This window comes from Cervus elaphus, chromosome 1, assembly GCF_910594005.1.
Source record: "Cervus elaphus chromosome 1, mCerEla1.1, whole genome shotgun sequence".
NCBI lineage: Eukaryota > Metazoa > Chordata > Mammalia > Artiodactyla > Cervidae > Cervus > Cervus elaphus.
In genome coordinates, this window is record NC_057815.1 from 75264152 (window position 1) to 75284111 (window position 19960).

Here is a 19960-nt window from a genome sequence, read left to right on the forward strand (position 1 = left end):
TGTAGCCAGCCAGGCTCCTCTGTCCATGGGATTTCCCAGGCAAGAATATTGGAGTGGGTTGCCATTTTTTTTTCCAGAGGGTCTTTCTGACCCAGAGATTGAACCTGCATCTCCTGCACTGCAGGTGGATTCTTACTGCTGAGCCACTGGATATCATCCCCTTGGCAAGTACAGTATGAGAATCTTTATTCCATTTCTCCTACTGGTATTTGTACTGTTAACTTCATATATTTTGCATCTACACATTTTTCTCTCCATAATATATCGCTATTTTTTGCTTTAAACAAAAAATTATATTTTAAAGAGACTTAAATAAGAAATGAGATCTTTATATTGTCTATGTGGTTATTATTCCCAGTGCTCTTCATTTTCATCTGATACCAATATTCTGCTTGAAGGAATTCTTTAAACAGTGTTTGTTCTCTAGGTTTGCTGGTGATAAAAATTCTTTCAGTTTCTGACTAATATCTGAATTTTTTATTTTGCCTTAATATTTAAAAGATATTAATATTTTCATTGGGAAATGATTTCTATATTGATAAGTTGGTTTTTTTGTTCTTTGAGTTTTTAAAGATATTCTTCCACTTTCTTCTCACTCTTATTGTTACCAACAAGAAATCTGCTGTCATTCTTATCTTTATTCCTTTTGTATGTAATAAATATATCTTTTCTGTGTACTCATAAGATTTTTCTCTTTATCACTAATTTTAAGGAATTTGATTATGATTTTTCTTGGTTTCTTTTCTTAGTGTTTCTTATGCTTAAAACCTGTTGAACTTCTTGGATGTGTGGGTTGTGGTTTTCACAAAATTTTGAAATGTTTTGTCCTATATTTTTAGAAGACATCATTTTTTCCAATATTTTTCTGTTCCCTGCTTCTTTCCTTTAGAGACTCTAATTATTCTGAGATTAGGCCATCTGAAGCTTTTCAACAACCTCTGTTCATTTTTCTTCAATCCATATTTTTTCCTCTTTGGTTTTCACTGTGAATAGTTTCTTTTGGTATCTAAATATACTAAAATTTTCTTCCATAATATCTAATCTGCTATTAGACCAAGTCAGCATATTTTTCAAGTAATACATGGAAGAGTAATACATGGAAGTTTTCTTATCTAGAAATTTGATTTGAGTCTTTTTATATGTTCTGTGTCTCTATTTAACATATTCAATCTTTCCTCTAGCTACCTGAATATATAGAATACAATGATAACAACTGTTTTAATGATCTGTGTATTAATTCTATAATCTGTATCATTTCTAGGTTAGTTACAATTGACTGATTTTCTCTTTATTATAACCCTGGACTAAGTGAGCTGAAGCATCTCTGGCTCCATGTCCCATGATTTGCACTTGTTATTCTTGCAACTTGATGCTTTGTGTGTTTCCAGTTTACAGGATTGATTCTGCCCCAGAAAACTTGTTAGCTACTCCATGTACAACACCATATCAACCTTGGATTTGCTTTGGGTTTGTTTGCTCCTCCTTGACAACTATGTGTTTAGGACTCACCACACTTGGCACTCACTGGCAATTGTATGATTGGATTTTGACCTACAGACTATATAATTTTGTGGCTAAGAGTGAGTTACAGATTACAGTTGCTTGACTTTGCATTCCTCCTCAATCACTTATATATGATCTTGAGTAAGTGATTAAACTCTGTATTTCAATCTCCCACCTGTTAGGATAGTAATGCTACCTACCTTATCAAGTGTTGTTAAGTTTAAATGTAAAAACACAGTGTAAATGAATTAAAATAGTGTCTGGCTCAGAATTTGTTTTGCTGTTGTTGCTGTCACAGTAAGTGTTGCAGCTAGGATTTATACCTCGAAATCCGACTCTGTAGATCATGTTCTTAAACCACTATGTAATCTTCTAATACCTGTTGGACAGTATGCCTTGCATGTTAGAGAAAATTTCCCTTCTGTATCTGTGGCTGAGCCAAACTTCCTCTGGTGCCTAAATGCCCTAGTTCTGGCTTTAGCCCTAAGCACATCCTAATTGTCTATCCAGCCAGAGTAGTTGGCTAATAGCTTTCTAAGTCTTGAAATACAATAGGACTTGTTTTTGTCAACACTAGGTAAAATCAAAAGACAAATGAAATAGAAAACAGATTTAGGAAGCAATATTCCCAAGCAGTTGGAGATAAGTCCCCTTTCTTCCTTACTGCTAATTTTTTCTTCTAAATCTATTTTTAATTTTATCCTCCAAGTCAGAAAAAACAAACAAAAATGACACTTTTGGTGCCTTACTAGCCACAATTTTTTTGTCTCCTTGATTTTTCCTTCATTGCTCAATATTTCATATTCAGAAGATGGAGAAAACATTAGGAATACACATAACACATTAAATTCTTAAATTAATAACCAAAATGGATACAAAGAAATGAGTTCCAATAATTACAGAGTAAAGCAGCAGCTTGTCTACAACAGATACATACTGAAGGCAGCTTTTCAGTTTTAAAAATATCTAAGACACACTATCTAATTAAGTGGCATATGTTTTCAAGCTTATTTTAAAAAAATTAATATTGATATTTTGAACACAAATTTAAAACATAATGAATATCCCATCTAAGATAGGAAGCATGATGGTCTGACTGCTCAGGAATCTTGAAATTAACATTTTTTGTTTTCAGGTACATAGCTCATAAACATTACCTTTTCTGTAGGATTAATTTGTATCCTTGTAGTGATGTTCCGTCAGTAGCCTTGACTCTGATTGGATGACCAACAGCTAGACAGCTCTGAGTTATTGCTTGGCTCAGGATCATTCCAGTCTTCCAATGAATAGAGAGGGGGGAGAAAGGTCTAAATAAGTTAAAAGAACCAGAAAATTCAACAATGTGTCACAAATAGTGAGGTCATTATGCCTGGATAAACTCGGATATTAACAGTTGCCGAAAGTGAAACACTACCCACAACTTAGCAGTCAGTGAGCCCTGCTCAGAATCAGTGATCTTCTGTTGGACAAGGGTGGCATTTTACAGTTCAGCGAAAATAAAACAGACCTTGATATCTTCATTTGTCCTTTTTTTCTGTGCATATTTCACAGTGTAGTGGTTTGGGGTCCATTCGTGTCACTTGTTATAGTTATAACTACAGAGCTTACTTGAAATATGTATGCACAGAAAAAAAATAAATAAAGGCAGTGAACTGAAAAGATTGAAACAAATCCTTGACCTCTGGTACCAATTTAAAGTTTTATTTTAGGTCTCAATATCATGGGTTAAACATTTTAAGGTGGTTTATGAACTACTTTCATTTTAAATGTTACGATTCTCTGATAAGGAAGCTGATTGAGAATATTACTTGAATAGGCATTTAACAATTTTCTTACTTAGTAAATTGACACAACATTTTAAATAAGTGACAACCACTGAGGAATTTATTTACACATATTGAGGATTTATGGCATGGAAACTTCTATTTTTTAATAGGTAAACTAATTTATTTTGGGAAAAAAATGATAGAACTTTAAATTTTAGAAGATTTTCAAAATTGTTTTCTTTTTAACGTGTGACTTTTATTTCTCATGGTTTTGTTGTGTGAGAAAGAACTACACAATGACTTAGGGAAAGAAAGTAGTTTTGTAAATTTTTGTTCTAATTAGCATTGAATGGAATCCTCATTTGAACATGCTTGTCTATAGAGAAAGGGAACTCCTTTGGGTGAGGAAAAAGAATCATCACTTATTAAGCACTTTCTGTATACCAGATAGTATGCTTGAACTTCAAATATATTTTCTCAATCACTATAGCCACTATGCAAGGCAAAAGGGACTAACTTCATTTTATATATATAAGAAAATTCTGGTTCAGTGCAGCTAAGTAACTTTCCCAAGATCACAGAAATGATTTTAAGTCTGACCTGTCTAACTCCAAAACTCATACTGTTTGCAGGAAGCATTTAAATTCTTTCGGGAAAATTTTAAGGTAAGTACAAGATTTTTTATATCATGAAATTCTAGAAACAGATGCCACAGAATTAGAGAATATGAGATTTGGAAAAATAATCTTCCATATCAACTGGTCCAACTCCGTTACCAGAAGACTAAGGCCCAGATATGGTATGTGACTTACTTGAGGTCACACCGGTATTCAGTGGTAGTGCTAAAACTAAAATATTTCCATCAATGCTCATAAATTGGTCAGATATAGAGAAGTGTTTTATATTGAAATGCAGTAAAATGGCATAAGTTTTGAAGTTAGACAGACCAAGAATCTTTCCTCTATCACCTACTGGCCTCAGTTTTTCAGCTGTATAGTGAAAATTTGCATAATTTTTATGAGCTTAAATGAGATAATAAATGTGTATACAATGTTTAACATATGTTTAACAAAATGGCAATATTATTTCTAAATCAGAAATAAAATACAACATATTAATAAAAAGGACTAGTAGTTAAGAGAGTCTCGAGGTTGGAAGCAGATTTAAGAAATATCTAATCTCATTCTGCCTTTGTCAATGAAGTGGATAATATTTTTTAATATCTTTGTGTCTCAATTACTCTAATTTTTGGTTTTAGCTCTCTGAAAAGCAAAATTAATAGTTAAGAGTAATTCAAAATTTCATTTGAAAAAATAATTTCAATCTCTCCTACCCCCTAAACTAAGTAGCAACATACTTGCCTGAGTGACTCTGCACTTATGTGAGTGCTTGGAAGAAGCAAAAATAGTCTACACGGAGGAGACAAGGGGAGGCAGGAGAAGGGGAGATACAAGCTGCATCATCTCTTTCCAGTCATAAATATTTGGTGGCAATCATAAAATGTATTTCAATAGTAAAAGGGAAGGGGAGAGCAATTATATATTCTCAACTTAAATCTGATTCAATAATGTAAGAATAAAGTTTAAAAAAATAATGCCAAGACATAGGTTTTGTGTTAGGCATTGTTCACATTTTATATTCAGGGATTTCTTTTAAAACTAAGAGTTTTAAAACTAAGACTAAGACTAGAGTATGGTCTTACTCTATCACTATATCGTACTGATTCACCAGGCTCTGTGAACCTCAACAATAAAGACTAAGGAGTGGAAGCAAATGATATTCAGGCAAATCTCGTGAAAATGGTGAGTCTGCAGACTATAGCAAAGCTCTATGCTAGTTTAAATAACATTCTGGAGTACTAACTAATCAGCCCATCTAAAAAGTGAGTTGAATATTCATGTCAGCGTCCTCTGCACTAGACAAACGAAGAGGAGATCATAGATCCACAACAGTCAACAACTGCAGTGCTTTCAGTTGCGAGCTTATATGAGGGAGAATGTCAGGAAACGGAGCAGCAAAGTGAGCCAGTGAGCCCCCGAAGTGACTCAGAGAGAGCAGACGTTCGTGGATACCTTTGTGATCAGCCACACACTGGCTGCAGGCCACAGGGTCGATGGCGTTATCTGGCTCCCACTGCTCTCTTTACTGCTCGAGAAACTCTGCTTTCTGACGGAAACAGAGGCATGAAGGACAATACTGGAGTCCACCTATACCATGAAAAGAAACAAGCTATTAACTTATAGTCTGAAAGTCAAACTTCCTCAGCATAGTTACCCAAAATAGATTAATCTTGAACATGTTTCTCATTGAGACAGTCTCTTTTGAAACAGTAGTGCCCAATCCCACTAACTCAATTAAATTAATATTTGTTGAACACCAGCTCTGGTACAGAAGGCCCTGGACTGTGTGATATGGAATATTATAAAGTGTTTTCCTGCCTTAAATAGATTTATGCATCGAGGCAATAACACGCACACACGGGCACACATGCACGATTTTGTGTTAAGCTCCATTTGGATGATTAAATACTGCTATAAGATGCAAAGAATGGTAGTCTTATTTACAGGAGCAACAAAAAGTGAAACATCTTGAAAGAGGTAACATCTGGACCAGGTCTTGAAGGACGGAAGCAGTTCGACAAGAATAATGAAGGAAAAAAAGGCATTCCAAGCAAAAGCAATTAGTATAATCAATATATCTTAGGATTTAACGGAAGACTCAAAAGTTAAATTTGGCCAGACTTAGAAGGGGTCAAGTGTAATGCTATGGAAGTAGGTGTCAGTGGGGTGTTCTCGGAGGAGTGTCTGTATAACAAGATTTTACAAAGGTTGATCTGGCAAATGCAAACATAATGGATTGCAATAAGGAGAGATCAAAGGCAGGGAGAACAGTTGAGGGCTTGTACAACTTCATAAGAATTAAGGGATAGGAGCAGGGTTAGTGATAAAGAATCTGCCTGCCAGTGCAGGAGACGTAAGAAATGTGGATTATATCCCTGGCTTCAGAAGATCCCTGCAGAAGGAAATGGCAACCCACTCTGGTATTTTTGCCTAGAGAATCCCATGGACATAGAAGCCTGGTGGGCTACAGTCCATGGGGTCGAAAAGAGACAAACATGATGGAAGCAATTAGCATGTTGAGATTTCAGTGATTGTTGTGGGAATGGATGGGAGAGGGTCAACTGGGGAGATCCTGCCTCTGTGTCCCATGTGTTTATAAGATGACAAACGCCAAAAGTATTGTGCACCTTCTAACATTTCTCACTTAGACTTGATGATCAACTTAAATGAACAGTCAGTCATTCATGTCATCTGTCAGAATTCTACTTCTTCATGTTTGTTGCTGCTGTTGTTCAGTCGCTCAGTCCTGTTCGTCTCTGTGCAACCTCACAGACTGCAGCACGCCAGGTTTTCCTGTCCTTCACCATCTCCCAGAGCTTGCCCAAACTCATGTCCATTGAGTCAGTGATGCCATGCAACCATCTCATCCTCTGTCATCACCTTCTCCTCCTGCCTTCAATCTTTCCCAGCATCAGGGTCTTTTTCAATGAGTCAGTTCATGGCATCAGGTGGCCAAAGTACTGGAGCTTCAGCTTCAGCATTAGCCCATTCAATGAATATTCAGGACTGATTTTCTTTAGGATTGACTGGTCTGAATCTCCTTGCAGTCCAAAAAACTCTCAGGAGTCCTCTCCAACACCACAGTTCAAAAGCATCAATTCTTTCGTGCTCAGTCTTCTTTATGGTCCAACTCTTCACATCCATACATGACTACTGGAAAAACCATAGCTTTGATTATATGGACCTTTGTCAGCAAAGTAATGTCTCTGCTTTTTAATATGCTGTCTAGGTTAGTCATAGCTTTTCTTCCAAGGAGCAAGCATCTTTAAATTTCATGGCTGCAGTCACCATCTGCAGTGATTTTGGAGCCCAAGAAAATAAAGTCTGTTTCCCCATCTATTTGCCATGAAGTGACGGGACCATTGTTTCCCCATCTATTTGCCATGAAGTGATGGGACCAGAGGCCATGATCTTAGTTTTTTGAATGTTGAGTTTTAAATCAGCTTTTTCATTCTCCTCTTTCACTTTCAGTTAGAGGCTCTTTATTTCCTCTTTACTTTCTGCCATAAGGGTGGTGTCATCGGCATATCTGAGCTTATCGATGTTTTTCCTAGCAATCTTGATTTCAGTTTGTGCTTCATCCAGTCCAGCATTTCACATGACGTACCCTGCATATAAGTTAGATAAGCAGGGTGACAATATACAGCCTTGAAGTACTCTTTTACCAATTTTGAACCAGTCTGTTGTTTCATGTTCCATATCTTGTTCTAACTGTTGCTTCTTGACCTGCATGCAGATTTCACAAGAGGCAGATAAGGTGATCTGGTATTCCCAACTCTAAGAATTTTCTGCAATTTGTTGTGATCCACACAGTCAAAGGCTTTAGCGTAGTCAATGAAGCAGAAGTAGATGTTTTTCTGGCATTCTCTTACTTTTTCTATGATCCAGTGGATGTTGGCAATTTGATTTCTGGTTCCTCTGCCTTTTCTAAAACCAGCTTGAACATCTGGAAGTTCTTGGTTCATGAACTGTTGAAGCATAGTTTAGAGAATATTGAGCATTACTTTGCTAGTGTGTGAGATGAGTGCAATTGTGTGGTAGTTTGAATATTCTTTGGCATTGCCTTTCTTTGGGATTGGAATGAAAACTGACCTTTTCCAGTCCCGTGGCCAAAGCTGAGTTTTCCAAAATTTCTGGCGTATTGAGTGCAGTACTTTCACAGCATCATCTTTTAGGATTTGGAATAGCTCAACTGGAATTCCATCACCTCCACTGGCTTTGTTTGTAGTGATGCTTCCTAAGGCCCACTTGACTTCGGACTCCAGGATGTCTGGCTCTAAGTGAGTGATCACACCATCGTGGTTATCTGGGTCATGAAGATCTTTTTTGTATAGTTCTGTGTATTCTTGCCACCTCTTCTTAATATTTTCTGCTCCTGTTAGGTCCATGACATTTCTGTCCTTTATTGTGCCCATCTTTGTATGAAATGTTCTGTTGGTATCTCTATTTTCTGGAAGAGATCTCTAGTCTTTCCCATTGTATTGTTTTCCTCTATTTCTTTGCACTGTTCACTTAGGAAGGCTTTCTTATCTCTTCTTTCTATTCTTTGGAATTCTGCATTCAGATGGGTATAGCTTTCCTTTCCTTCTTTGCTTTTTCTCATTCTCCTTCATATTTAATAAACTTTACCTCCTACCTTATATAATCACTTTCCCTGAAAAAGCATGCTAACTTTAAGTACTAATATTTATTTGTATTTATTCTCATATTACTAATATGAGAATATATCAACTTATGCTTTAAACTTAGTAAATAATATTGCTTCAGTAGCAATTTAAATAATTTTCTAATATTGAAATGTCTATTCAAATTCTTTGCTAACACTAGATTTTGAGTAGCAAATGATTTTTTAAAAAACAAAAGTTAAACAATAATTTAAAAGGTGATGTTTTACAAGTGTGAACAGGCAATAACAAAAGGGTATGACTAATACATTTGATAATTATTCTATTATGGACAAAAATGTCATATGACTTATATGCATGAAAATAAAATTTTAAAAATACAGTAACCCCACCATATAAGCAGACTTGACTTAGAGTTCTTTGGTGATTTATTCCCCAGTTAGCCAGTAGTGATTGGACTCTAGATGGGAATTTCTCACAGTTTCTGAACAATGATAAACTATATTCTACTAATCCATTCCCCACAGGACTCAGCATTTAAAGTAGCACTCTTAGTCAGCCTCCTAACTCCAAGTTGCCATCACACTCAGGACTCTCCTCTGCAACTGGGAAGAAGATTGTTTTGACTGGATTAGTCAGACAGAAGACCCGTACTGCCAACTGCTTCTTTGTACAGCATCTGCTGCCAGTGCCTAAATTCTTGTTATCTGCACAACACGGCTTAATCTTTTAACAGTTGGCTTATTGGTGAAGAGCGAAGGGGTCCTTTGTTTCTGTCTTGGGTTGGCACCCAGTATTAACACCATGCTGTTCTCTAAGAGATATTTTGCTGGACGGTTCCCAAGTGATTCTACATAGACCAGACAGAGCCAGGCCCACTAACCCAGCTTCATTTAATGTTATTAAAAAAAAAAAAGTCCTGTCAAGTCATGGTTCTAATACACTTAAAATTGACAATGGCCATTAAATTCTCTTCATGACGTCACCTACTTTTTTCTTTTTAATTTAATTTGATAGCTTAGCTGTAGATGAAATGTTTAGGAAGGTGGGGGAGATAAATTTTGAAAAGTGCTCTGACAACCTACAACATAATATGCCATATGTGTCTCTATATGTGAGTGTTTGTGTGGGAGTGTGTACGTGTGCACATGTGCATATGCATGAGCACGTGTATGATAGCACTTATGTTGACACAGGTCTCCAAATACATACCATAACATGTGTAATTAGAAAACCTTTTAAAGTCTTTTGAGAATTAAAAAAAAGAAATTTTCTTTTATTCTTTTGAATACCTACATACATAGCTTCCTTTAAGTGACCATTATGATTTTACTTATCTGAATAAACTGTGCTGATACAGATGATGCCAGTGATTAAAAATGAGGTATATATGTACTGGGCCAGTTAAAATTTCATGTTTAATCGTCTTTCCCCAAACTACCAATGAAAGTGGAGTAGACTTCAAAATTCCTGTGCAATTTCAAAGTAATAAGGTCTCTTCCTGCAAATCTACTGAGGAACAAATGTAAGACCATGAAATTTTTTGTGAAAAAAGGAGCTCATGGGCCACAACCTTCATTCTAAAAATATTTTTATTTTAGATAGAATTTTATAAGATTTTTCCTTTTGATAGTAATTTTAAGACCAAGTTGGGGGCTCAGATGGTAAAGAATCTGCCTGTAATGCAGGAGACCTGGGTTTGATCCCTGGGTTGGGAAGATCCCCTGGAGGAGGAATCGGCAACCCACTCCAGTATTCTTGTCAGGACAATCGCAGGAACAGAGAATCCTAGAAGGCTACAGTCCAAGGAGTTGCAAAGAGTCGGACATGACTGAGTGACTAACACTTTAACACTAAATAATTTACTATACAAATTAAAATCACACCCACAAGAAATGTTCTAAAATCTCTTTCCTCGTGCCCTTGATATTCATGCTTATTGATTTCATTCTCTAAATCTATAAGCTGATCAATCCACCTACCTCTAAGACCAAAAACTAGAAAAACTGAAAAGCAGAAAATATTAGTGAGCACATAATTATGCTGTGGTGTTGGAGAAGACTCTTGAGAGTCCCTTGGACTGCAAAGAGATTAAACCAGTCAATCTTAAAGGAAATCACTCTTGAATATACACTGGAAGGACTGATGCTGAAGCTGAAGCTCCAGTACTTTGGCCACCTGATGTGAAGAGCCGACTCATTTGAAAAGACCCTGCTGCTAGGAAAGATTGAGGGCAGGAGGAGAAGGGGATGACAGAGGATGAGATGGTTGGATGGCATCATCGATTCAATGAACATGAGTTTGAGCAAACTCCAGGAGATAGTAAAAGACAGGAAAACCTGGCTTGCTGCAGTACATGGGTTGTAAAGAGTTGGACATGACTGAGCAATTGAACAACAATAACATAATTATGCAACTGAACAATCAAAATATCTAGTATTTAGGTGTGCAGTCCTTAATAGATTCCAGCTATAGGTCTAAAAATAAGGAAGGGATTTGGAATTTCATTTAAAGCTCAGTATCCCATTCTAAGGGCAATAAACTCAAAATTTAGATTAAAAATTGCACTTTCTCCAGTATAAATTATCTGAGAAAATATTATTTCTTGATGACTTGCTCTCCAAAGAAATAGGACAGTAAAGGATTATCTGCCTTTTCCTAGCCTCTTTCTCGACATAAAGAATAATATATTCTTCTAGCGTCCATAATTGTTGAATTTACAAGTAAACTTATAACAAATGTGCCATAATTCTAAAATCATAACTTGGTGTTTGGCTTACTCTTTCTATACTAGTAATTGTTTCTAATGTTCTGCTGCTGTCTGATCATACCAAAAGGCTAGGATCAAAATCAGTTTCCTTGTCTTTTTGACAGAATATATGACCTGCCAAACGCTGGCGTGCAGTTTTCTGCTATGTTTTCCCATAAATGAGCTATTCTTCTCATGAATATTTTTTATTAACTACCATGAAGTTTGTATCTCACCCATTTCATGGAAACATATAAGTGTATTGCCAAATAAGTGTTGCCAACTTAAGTAACAAGAGAACTGTTGAAAGATGTTTTCACCCAAATTCTCCATGTGTAGTAGATTCCAAATCTTTTTTTGAAATAGATAAAAGAGCAACAGGTTGTAATTGTCAGGGTTATATCTGCCTTCCACATTACTAATAGGGATTACATGTTCCAAATTTTTCTCTGTAGGAAAGGTTTTACTTGTCAATACGAGATTTAAAAGAACAGTCGGGGTTGGGCACTGATACCTCTATCTCAAGCCAATTTGAAAACGTATGCAGCAAGAATATCGGCTTTTGCCTGCCTCCTCTCTATCCCTGTTGTAATCCTCTTAGTGTCTTCCTTTATTGCGAGGAGCATCAAGATTCCACAATAAAATGCCCTCTAGATACCCATGACCTCTGCCTGAATCTCTCTTAAAAGTGCTCCTTTTCAGGTTATTAAATTGCTATTTCCAATGCACTGATCACCTCTGTATATAATTAGAGACATTTTTCTGGAAGGATTTCAAAGGTTTCACAGCTAAGGGAAACTTTCTTTGAAAGTGTCTCTTTACTATCCAGTTTATCACTATTTTGACTGAGCTGAAATTTTATCCAAAACCAATTTCTTCTTCTAAAAATACAGTAGTGTACAAACTTGTAAGATGAGGTGTTTTCTCACTTTCACTAAATCATTAGAACAAATTAATAGTGATAAAATAACTGTGGGTTTTTATTCCCTCATTTTTCAATATTACAAAATATATCTTTCTTTCAAAGTTCTACTTGGGCTTAAAATCAAAGAGAGAGACCTTTCTGGTTCTTTTCCTCTGACAATCCTTCACTATCCTTCCCCCCCACCCCCCACCCAGGGTTGACCTGGTTTCTATTGAATGAGTTAATTAACTAGAGAATTCAGTTCCATTCAGCTAACTCTGAGCACCTAGATACTATAGCAGAGACAAGAATGATCAGAATGCTCTTTCCTTCTCAGAATTTCTAATCTGCAAGGCAGGGGTAGGAGGATAAGATAAATATCTCCCAAGACATCTTCCTAACACAGGATCAAATCAGATCTGTCTCTGCTTCAATGTTTCCAGTGGCTCTTGTTTTCTACAGAAGGATAAACATTTGAATTAAGATCCTTTATGATATGACACCAACAATCTCAGTGGAATCTACCATTCTGTTCTACTCTAATGTGAGCTAAAATATGCCCAAACTTGGAACAATGATTGACTTCAAATCATCAAAAAATGTTGCAAGAGGAACAGAACAGAGTCAATGCCATTATAAAGGGTACAGAATGGATGCAACAGGGGTATCAAGATCAGAAACATCATATCTGATTTGGCGGTGGAGTTGAGGTAAAGAAAGATTTTATGAAGCAGGCACAAATCAGATAAGGCTAGAATGATGGGCAGGGTTTCAATAAACATTTATTGAATGCCAACTCTACGCCAGTACCATGCTAGGATATGGCATAAGGGTGACAGAGAAGGTGGGGGTGGTAACAAAGAAAGAAAGGTTGAATTCCAGGCAGAGGGATTCATGCGGGCATAATAACAGAAATCATGGACTCAGAAAACAACAAATGAACAATTTAGCTTGGCTAACACACAAAGAACAAATTAGAGAATAGCGAGCCTTGAAAGAGATTACGGCTAAATTTAAAAAATCATTCATGAAAACGTATTGTGCACCTGCCCTATATCCAAGACTTTGTTTCAGCACTTATGAACACAAAGATGAGTAAGACATAAAATCTGTGTCCAAAGAATTATCAGTTTAGTGGAAGACAAAGACACAAAAGCAAATGCCTTTACCAAAACACAAACTCTAAGAACAATTTTCAAAGTGTGAAAAGGAGTTCTGGGGTCGCAAAATAACTTGAGGTTAAATATCTCTGGAGCATCTGAGAAGGCTTCAAGGACAAAGAAGAAATTGAAGAAAGCCTTGAAAAGTAAGGTATAGTAATGGCGGGACTGTATCCTAGCAAAGAACAACACATGGACTGGCATGAGTAAACCGAAGTGTAAATCATGTGTGGGACTCCATTTATTCGCTCCGACTGTAGGGTCAGGGTACACAAAGATCAAGAAATGGAGAGGATTGGAAAGACAAGTTGAGAGTGGGGGAAGACTGGAGATGAATCATGGAGATCAATGACGGCCAGATGATGATATGAATAATAGGCAACAGTTAGGCATACAAGTTTTTGAGCATGAAAATAAAGCTACAGCACGCACACACACACAAAAAAAACTAAAAAGAATGCCAACAGGATGAAAGAACTATGGCAAATAAACCTTAATGTCAATGAATACAAAATGCAAAATGCATTAATCCTTAGTGCACCATTCAACTTACATTTATTTTCTAAATTTGCTCAGAAACAGGACTAGAAATAATTGTTTATTTTACTCTAGCTTTACAATTATACAATTTAGCTTCACATATACCTTGAAACAACTAGTGTTTTTGGTATAAATTTTGACCTAAAAGACTGAATGGGCAACATGGAGAAATTGAAAAACAGCAGGTTGGGACAATGTGTCTTTTGCATTATCTCTTACAAGAAAGGGCCCAGACTAGTTAACAGGAAGCCCCGCTTTCTCTGAGCATCTCTGTCTCTGTGGGTACTTTTTGGTTTTGATTTCATGAATTCAAAAACTAAAACTTATGCAGCTGAAATGAACAACAACCCCACATAACTTACCAGCTGAGAAAATGAAAAGAATTACTCCTTCTTTAGAGACAGGTTTAAAATGTGTTTCATAGCTCAGAGGCAGAAAAAAATTCTTTACTGGAAGATAAATTTCTAAAGTAAATTAATAAAGAGACCTTCTGGATTGTGTTATAAGTACAGTTTTCTGAAGAACACATGCTACTTAGATACACAGACCCATAGAAGAAATAGATCAGATTCTAGAGTATAAAGATATAACAGCCATCTTAAAGAATTTCTTAAACAAATACAACTTATTAATGTAGTTGGTATAAAGAAAATATGCTAAACAATTGTACTTAAATGATGTAATACAAGTAGAATATTTCTTAGGTAGAAATGATATATATTGGTACAGTTTTTTTTTCTTCCTATTCTTTTTCAAATTCTTTTCCCATTTAGGTTATTACAGAACATTGAGCAGAGTTCCCTGTACTATATAGTATGTCTTTGTTGGTCATTTATTTTAAATATAGCAGTGTATAAATGTCAATGTCAAACTCCCACCTTATCCCTTCCTCTAACCCTTCTCAGTATTTGTTCAGTTTCAAAGTGCTTAATTAACGGGGTGGCACTAATGATAAATAAAGAACCTGCCTGCCAATGCAGGAGAACATAAGAGACACAGGTTCAATCCCTGGGTTGGGAGGATCCCCTGGAGGAGGGCATGGCCTCCCACTCCAGTATTCTTGGCTGGAGAATCCCATCGACAGAGGAGCCTAGTGTGTTACAGTCCACGGGGTCTCAAAGATTCAGACAGGACTGAAGCGACTTTGCATGCATGCACACAAAGCATAATACTTGCCCCTAACATTTGTAAAATAATTTACAGTTTTCCAAAACTTTCACAAATATCTACCCAGTCACCATGTATTGACTGAATGTCTAATACATAAAATATTCTTATCAAGAACAACAAATAATTCTGACCTTGTTCTGTAGGAAACTGTTCTCCATGTCCACCTTTTCAAATTGATCAGGTACCTGTTGACTGGTGCCACTGAAGTTAACTGGAAATCCCTCACAAACATCCCAACTAAGAAAATAAAATATTTAATTGTTCTTATTAGAATAAAATGAGTTTTAGTACTCTTTAATCTATTAGTATGATAATTTATACATCTTACTCTTCTAGTGAGAGAAAAACCAATGTATAGTCTATAATCGTTTTAAACAGAAATTTATAAAGTATCTTGGTATCTATAATTGGGAAAGGAAGGCTTTAAATTTTTTCCTTGCTATTATTTATGATATTGGGGGGACCCAATGCCTAGTTAATTATTAATATAATAAGGAAACAAAAAATAATTTTTAATCTTACAGAATTACTCACAGTGGAGATCATCTTCATTGTTAAAGTTATCATGTAAATATATTGATCTATAATAATAAAGCATACTTTTAAATTTATAATGTTTGTATCCAGAATATTAGCTTGGTATTTTTAAGAGAGTCTTTTAAAAGGCAGCACAGTCTAGAGATTACATGGATGAATCACAAACTAGAGGGGCTGGCTTCATTCTTAACTCAGCCAAATTACTTATTTTAACAGTGAGTCGATCCTTACTCTAAAGAAAGTTGCAGCTCAACACTGATATGTTAAGATATACCACACAGCATGCTATTCAACAAAAACCAGTTCTAGAAATGGTGACGGCAGTTTTCTTTCAATAGTCTGAGAAATATAAGTAAGGGCATGATGACTAAGATCTCAAGTGACCCATTTCAGAGTATAGAAAAAAAGTTCAAATGGAATCCAAAATTTAAGTAAATTATCTTCAAACTAGTTCATGTTCAATAAAGGCAGTTTCACATTGTTATATTTAGGGAAACAGATTTAATTTAAATCCATTCATTAAATCAGTATTCATTGCATCTGGAGAAGTAAAATTAAGAAGCGATACATAAATTAAAAATTAAACTCATAGCTAAAGACCAAAGGGAAAGGCAAATTTAACAGCTTAGTAAAGATTATCACACATGAAATAAATCTTCTCATAAATGAATATGCTTTTAATAAAGAGTGCTGAGTTATTTTCTATCCATAAAGAGAAAGAAAACAAGACAGAACATTATAATCTTATCTAGAAACTGCAGGCAGCCAATGGCGGGGGTAGAGAAGATCAAAGAGTCTGTCTTTTTAGACATACTTAGCAATAGGTTGACATTAGCTAGACTGACTGACCTCTTCAGACTGCTTTTGGTTCTCTAGATCTATCCTCTATTTCAGCCTTTTCACCACTATATTAAAGAAAGTTGTAACTGGTTAAATTACAAAATACAAAAGTTAGATGGGACTTTATAGATAGGTCACCTAATCCAACATGGTGTCAGCATTGTGCTGCAGTATCCAATATGGCAGCCACAAGCCACATATTCCTACTTAAATTAAAAATGGTTTAATTTAAACAAAATTTAAAATTCAGTTTCTCAGTCATACTAGTCATATTTCAAGTGCTCATTGGCCACAAATTCTGATTCCATCATCATAGAAAGTACTACTAGACACTACTGGATAGTGGTTATCTATCTCAGTTCTTAAGGAAGTCCTCAGTTCTGAAGAAAGACAACTTGGGTTAGAATCCTTGCACTATCATGTACAAGTCATGTGACTGGCAAAATGCCCTTCTGTGCCTCAGTTTCTGCCTCTATAAAAGTGGAGTAATAATAGCCTAATAAGCAATGATAGGATTAAAATGATTACTTTGCAGATTAAATATGCTCTCATCCAATTCATTTATTAATAGAACTGTGCCTGGCCTACGGTCAACAGTCAGTGACTGCTGGGCTTCATCACTGCCCCACAGGAAGCTGACACCTATCTGCTCATGAGCAATCAGGAGCAGCTGTGGGCCCAGTGCCTGGGTCTTCTAACTCCTGCTCTTCTGCACACCAGGCCTCCAGGATAGTGTTTTCGACTCCAATTTACCATCATCAAATGAGATGCTTAAATAAGAACACTCATATAAGAGAACTAATTATTTAATATTTTAATAATTCCATTTAACATTGTTAGTCTAAAAAAATCCCCTACAAACAGTTTTTACATTTCAAATAAAATTGTCAACTTCGCAAAGCAGAAGACTATACTCTGCTCATTGTCCCACGTGTTTTCTAAAACTCCAGGGAACTTAATGACAACTCTTTTAAGCACCAACTCATTATATCATGAAATAAGTCAATAAAATAAATGATTGTTTATTTAAGATGATTTAAGGAACATCTTTTAGTGTTTAAATCTCTCACTCTAGAAAATTGAATTAGGCGATTCAGATTGCTTAACCAAGAACTTGTTAATTTACTTGTCACATCCAGGTAGCAGAAGGGCATTAGGGTCCAAGAAGGTTTTATACACAACTGTAATGCCACCTCTGGTGAATGCAGTCACCTGGTCAAAGGTCAAACCCAAAACAGGGTTCAGTGGAGATCTGGAAAATGGAAAAACAAAAATCAAATCTATCTTCAAAATTATACAAACTCTAAACTTTGAGCATAAATAATCAATAAAACATATAATCCCATGTCAAATAACATCCAGAAATAAGTGAATTTCCTACTATACAGCCCTATGGTTGGTATTCTATACTGATACCTGATGTGCACGTTTTAGTTTGTTTGATTTATAATATGCCTAGGATAGTTGCAACACATAAATGTTTCAAATGTTGCACATTAAAAAAATGATTGTAATAATAAAACAAAGCATTTAGTTGAGAAAAAGAATCAACTGTCAGCCTTGTAATGTTCATTTTTCATGTATAACTACAATGCAATATACCCATAATAATCTTTGGAGCTTCTAATTAAATTAATCTTTCACATTTGGCTACAAACAGCTGTTTTGTAAGCTCAGTAAATGTTATGCTGACTTGATTTTTCATATTACATACTGTTAGGTATATTGCTTTAGGTTAATTTAATTATGTAAAATATTAAAATCATGGGAAAAGATCTTAAGTAAAAAGAATGGCAACTATGTCAACTGCGAGCCATTTTGTTTTTGAAATTAGTGACAAACACTGCTATTTAACGTTAGAATCACAGGACTCTCTCACCTCACCTGTCTAGTTTTGCTAAAAATATTTAAACTGAATGTAATCATGAGAAAACACTCAGACAAATCCAGAATGTGAGACACTCTATAGGAAAGGTGTCTGAACTCTTCAAAAACAAAACCAGTATCATGAAAAATAAAACAAAAGATGGGAGAATATTTTAGATTAAAGAGAACTAAAGAAAATAACTAAATGCAACAGTTGAGGCTTATTTGGATACTGGATTACAAAAAAGCTCTAAAGCATATTTTGGGTAGTTTGATTACATTTGGATGATATTATATTATTGTTGACTGTGTTAGATATTATAACGGAGGGATAGAGAAGAATTCCTATTCTTTAGTATATGATCTATAGCAGTTAGAAGTAAAACTTTAGTGATTGTGTGGAGTTAATCCCAAACTGTTCAAAAGAGAGAGAAAGGAGATATAAGAGAGGCAAAAGAAATGTGGCAAAGTCCTTAACTGATGAACTTAAGTAAAGGATATATATAAACCTTCACTGTATCAAGTGTTCTGTAGATTGGACATTTTTCAAAATAAAAATTGAGAGAAAAACAATGAAAGGACTCAAAATAAAGGCAGATATTGGCAAAATCTTTTGCAAATGAGTAATCAGACCTCGCATATCAACATTTATTAGACACATTAGAATTACTTCCTGAAAATGAATATCGTTTTCTTAGTACCTATTGTGCATTTTCTCAACATATTTTAAACTAGATGGAAATAACTTTACTGATATTAATTTAGAAGTTTCAGTGGTAGCAAAATGCTATAATGGTTCCCTAGTGCTTTACACTGGATTCAAAATCAAATATATATGCATATATATTATGCTATTAAAATAGCAATGATATACAAACAAATTACTCATTTATAAATTCTGCCAGCTATGATCCTCAGTTGATTTTAGAATATTTCAGATACTTGGCATTTCAGATACTTGGCATTTTGTTACTCCACAAATATAATCTAGTTAACCAAGAACAAGTGTATGATCGTATTAAAATACTGTATTATAGCAAACATCATTAAAAACATCAAAATTATTCACTGCTTTCACTTTAATAATGATATTTGAGTAGAAATTACGAGACACATTTTATTAAAACTTTTCCTTGTAATTTGAAGAGCTTCCTAAATTATACAAGAATTCTTGCCATTTTAAAATTCATCACTATTTTTATCATTGTAAAAATAATTCTCACAATACAATTATATTTTGAAATCTGCCTACATAGGGAAAGCACCATTCCTTACAGATACTTTTCAGTTTTATAAATTACACAGTATAGATACTATTAAGTATTTTAATTTTACTCCACTGGGACAGATGAAATAGATTTTGCAATATGCTACCCATAACTAATTCTACCAAGGTTTCCCAAAACCCTCATGGATTTCTGAGCAGATTTGACTTTGATTATTAGAATATATAGTAAATCCAATCAGCTCCCAGTTTTGTCTATGCTATTTTATAATTAATATATGCTCAATTATATTCTACAAGCAAAATTATTTCTATTTCTCCTATTTTGTACTACAGATAAAGAGCTGAACACAAAACAAAACAAAAAGTTAAAAGTAGGCAGAATAGTATGTTTAAGTTTCTTGACAAGCAGTTTCAGAGTTCATCTGGATGTGTCCTGTCAAAATATGCATAAA

The 19960-nt window shown here is 35.1% G+C and overlaps 1 protein-coding gene across 1 annotated transcript in view; it reads right to left on the minus strand.

Moving 5' to 3' along the window:
- The window catches only part of DCDC1 (doublecortin domain containing 1), a 447948-nt gene that overhangs the window by 194725 nt on the left and 233263 nt on the right, over positions 1–19960 (minus strand). Inside the window, exons 13-16 of the mRNA XM_043908575.1 lie at positions 17541–17666; positions 15169–15274; positions 5342–5476; positions 2661–2779 (exon numbers count right to left, since the gene is read on the minus strand). Coding sequence (XP_043764510.1) covers positions 2661–2779; positions 5342–5476; positions 15169–15274; positions 17541–17666 — 486 coding nt within the window. The remainder of the gene's footprint in view (positions 1–2660; positions 2780–5341; positions 5477–15168; positions 15275–17540; positions 17667–19960) is intronic.